Here is a 3,184-nt window from a genome sequence, read left to right as displayed (position 1 = left end):
GTAGACCAGGCTGGTCTCGAACTCACAGAGATCCGCCTGCCTCTGCCTCCCGAGTGCTGGGATTAAAGGCGTGCGCCACCACCGCCCGGCGCAGTATCTTATTTTTTCAACAAAAAATGTGACATAACAGAACCTACCTCGTGAAAGTTATTTTTGCAGTGGAGTGATTTAGAGGCAGGCAGGATGGCTCAGCAGATAAAGGTACTTGTCACACAAGCCTGCTACCTACTGATCCTTGGAATGTATGTAAAAATGGAAGGAGAAAATTGACTCCACAAAGTTGTCCTCTGACTTTTACATTCTATGGAATGTGTACTCCAGACACTTGAATTTTACACACATATACAGAAATAATAAATGAAACTTTTAAATTAAAAAATATTGAGTGAGTTAATAATAGAAAACAGTAGTTGAACTGTTCTGGGAACATGAAAACACAAACTCTGGGGCTGGAGAGTTGGCTTAATAGTTAAGAATACTGGTTGTTCTTCCAGAGGACCAGCGTCCAGCACCCAGCTCACTAGCATCTGTAACTAGTTTCAGGGGACCTGACACCCTCTTATGGCCTTTGTGGGCACTGCATGCAATGCTGCACATATATACATGCAGACAAGAACATATACACACAAGTTAATATGTCTTAAAAAAAATTAAAGAATAGGCAAAACCTTAGATACAGTTGTGTCCAATCCATAGTCTGTGGGCCGTGTGGCTCAGAATAACTATGAATGTGGTCCAATTCAAATTTTTAAACAGTTAAAACATCAGACAGTTGTAGTTTTTTTTGTAATTCAGTTACATGGTTTTCCAGTGTGCACTTTGTAGATGACAATGTCATTTCACAGTATCAAAAGATGGACATGCCTGATGGACTCTTAAATAGTATTGACATTATTTTTGATTGCTAGTGTTTTATAACTTTTCTCATATGATCTTATTGCAGGGAGTATATAAAATTAAGTAGTTCAGTGGGAGATTGGGGCAGAAAGATCATGATCAAGGCTATCCAGGCTATGAAACAAGACTCTGTTTCTTTAAAAACAAAAAAAAATGTAGTTTCAAGTTTTGATTAACTAGAGCCCTTGGAAGACCATGGTTCTGTTGAAGACCATGATATTACTAATTATAAAACTCTGGGTACTTTTTATTTTATGGTAAATTTGAATTCTTTTTTTTTAAATTTGAATTCTTTAAAATAAGCATGTGTATATTAAAATAATTCTTATAAAAAGGAATTATATAATTTTTCTCCTTATTTTCACTCTCATCTTGTACAATCCTGCCCACTTTCCACACTACATTCTTTCAGAAACTGAAGTCTGATCATGTTATTATTTATGCCTAAAATTTTTCCTAGAATTTTAAAATAAAGTTTAAAGTCCTTCAAATAATCAAGAAGGCTGAATGATTCCTGTTTTCCTTTTCAAAATAGCCCCTCACTCCCATGTTTGAGCTACATAGAGACTCCAGAGCATGTCAGTTACTTTATCTTTGCAATACTGTTCCTCTTGCTTGAAAAATTCTGTCCCAGACCCCATGTGTATGTCCTGCCTAACTCCAGTTTTTCCTTTTTTTCCTGCAGCTAAAATTGTCCCCATCTGGTGTTCTCCTTACACCTTGTATTGTTTCTTCACAGAAAAAAACCCAATCATGAATGTAATAGTGTATCCATGTGATTTTTTTCTTATTGTTTGTCTCCCTTGCATGTTTCTTGAGATCAGTGACCAGATTTTTAATGTATAATTAAAAATTATTACATTTTATAATGTAATAAATGATTAATAGTTTTACTATGTGGCTATGAAAATCAGTTATATACAAAAATAGCCACATGGTGGCACTAAAGAGTTTTAGTCAATTGCTATGGAATTAATGGTCCTCAAATTTTATATTTTAGGTTTAAAAATTTATCATAGACTTGATTGTATATATGTCTATATATTTAAAAATTTGTTAAAGCTGAGAAAATGTCTTTATAGTTGTGTGGAATATAGAGAGATAAGAATTCGTAAGATATAACAGACTTTCTAATATTTTTAACTTGCTAGATTAGTTTTAAAAGTACTTTTAAGAGATTCTTGTGGTATATTTTGATCAATAATGAACTGTTTTGCATATAGTTGGTTTCCAAATTAGAAAAATAACAGCTCTTTTTGGTATCCTTCTGTCCCAGTAAAGACAGTGTTTGTAATAGACATTGTTTGAATGAGTGAAATTATTAGTTCCTTTTTCTGGCCCTCTGAATATTTTCCCACCCAAGTGTTTGCAACCTCTCTGAAGTAATATTTGAATTAGTCTCCATCAGAAATGACAATACAATAGTACAACCATATAATAACGCAGTTTTCTTTTCTCTTGAAGCTTCACATGGCAGTGCTAACAGTAAGTACATACGTGAAGACTAAATCTCTGGCTCTGCACTGACTTTTGGCAAGTGAAGCATTTAGACAGTAATCTTTCTCTTTCTCCCTTTTTGAGATTTATGATATTTTAACATTTAAAAATTGAATATATCAATCAGGAGGGTGGCACATGCCTTTAATCCCAACACTCAAGAAGCAGAGGCAGGCAGATCTCTGTGAGTTCAAAATCAGTTTGGTTTACAGAGTGAGTTCCAGAACAGCCAGAACTACACAGAAAAACCCTGACTCAAAAAACAAAAAAAGGAAAAAATTGGATATATCAGAGCTTTAATAAGATATTATAAATATTCAGTATATTTCTTAGACATATTACATGAGAGAACATATAGAATATACCATTATTGACACAATGTCATTTTTTTAGTTATGTAACAGATTTAAAGTTTATTGTTTTTGAAGTTTTTTTGGACTTTTTTTTTGAAATTTTATATACCCATGGGTATAAAATGATGGTAGAAAATTGAGATACCATTGATGATATGTATTAATTATTTAACTATTTTATAGCTCAGTCATATCTGTAATTTTACTTACGGATACTTTACATCAATTTTAAGGAACTTTCTTGAGGGATGGAGAGATGGCTCAGAGGTCAAGAGCACTGACTGTTCTTCCAGAGGCCTTGAGTTTAATTCCCAACAACCGCATGGTGGCTCACAACCATCTATAAGATCTGGTGTTCTCACGAGGGGTGCACCCACCCACTGAAACAGTGGGGGCTGATCTATTGGGATTGTGACTGAAAAAGTAGGGGATAAACC

The 3,184-nt window shown here is 34.2% G+C and overlaps 1 protein-coding gene across 1 annotated transcript in view; it reads left to right on the top strand.

The window, feature by feature from the left end:
• The window catches only part of Hormad2 (HORMA domain containing 2), a 71,914-nt gene that overhangs the window by 30,315 nt on the left and 38,415 nt on the right, over positions 1-3,184 (top strand). Inside the window, exon 7 of the mRNA XM_013353348.1 lies at positions 2,362-2,382. Coding sequence (XP_013208802.1) covers positions 2,362-2,382 — 21 coding nt within the window. The remainder of the gene's footprint in view (positions 1-2,361; positions 2,383-3,184) is intronic.

The sequence above is a fragment of the Microtus ochrogaster genome, unplaced genomic scaffold (genome assembly GCF_000317375.1).
Source record: "Microtus ochrogaster isolate Prairie Vole_2 unplaced genomic scaffold, MicOch1.0 UNK6, whole genome shotgun sequence".
Classification (NCBI taxonomy): domain Eukaryota; kingdom Metazoa; phylum Chordata; class Mammalia; order Rodentia; family Cricetidae; genus Microtus; species Microtus ochrogaster.
This window is presented reverse-complemented; position numbering and strand designations above follow the sequence as displayed.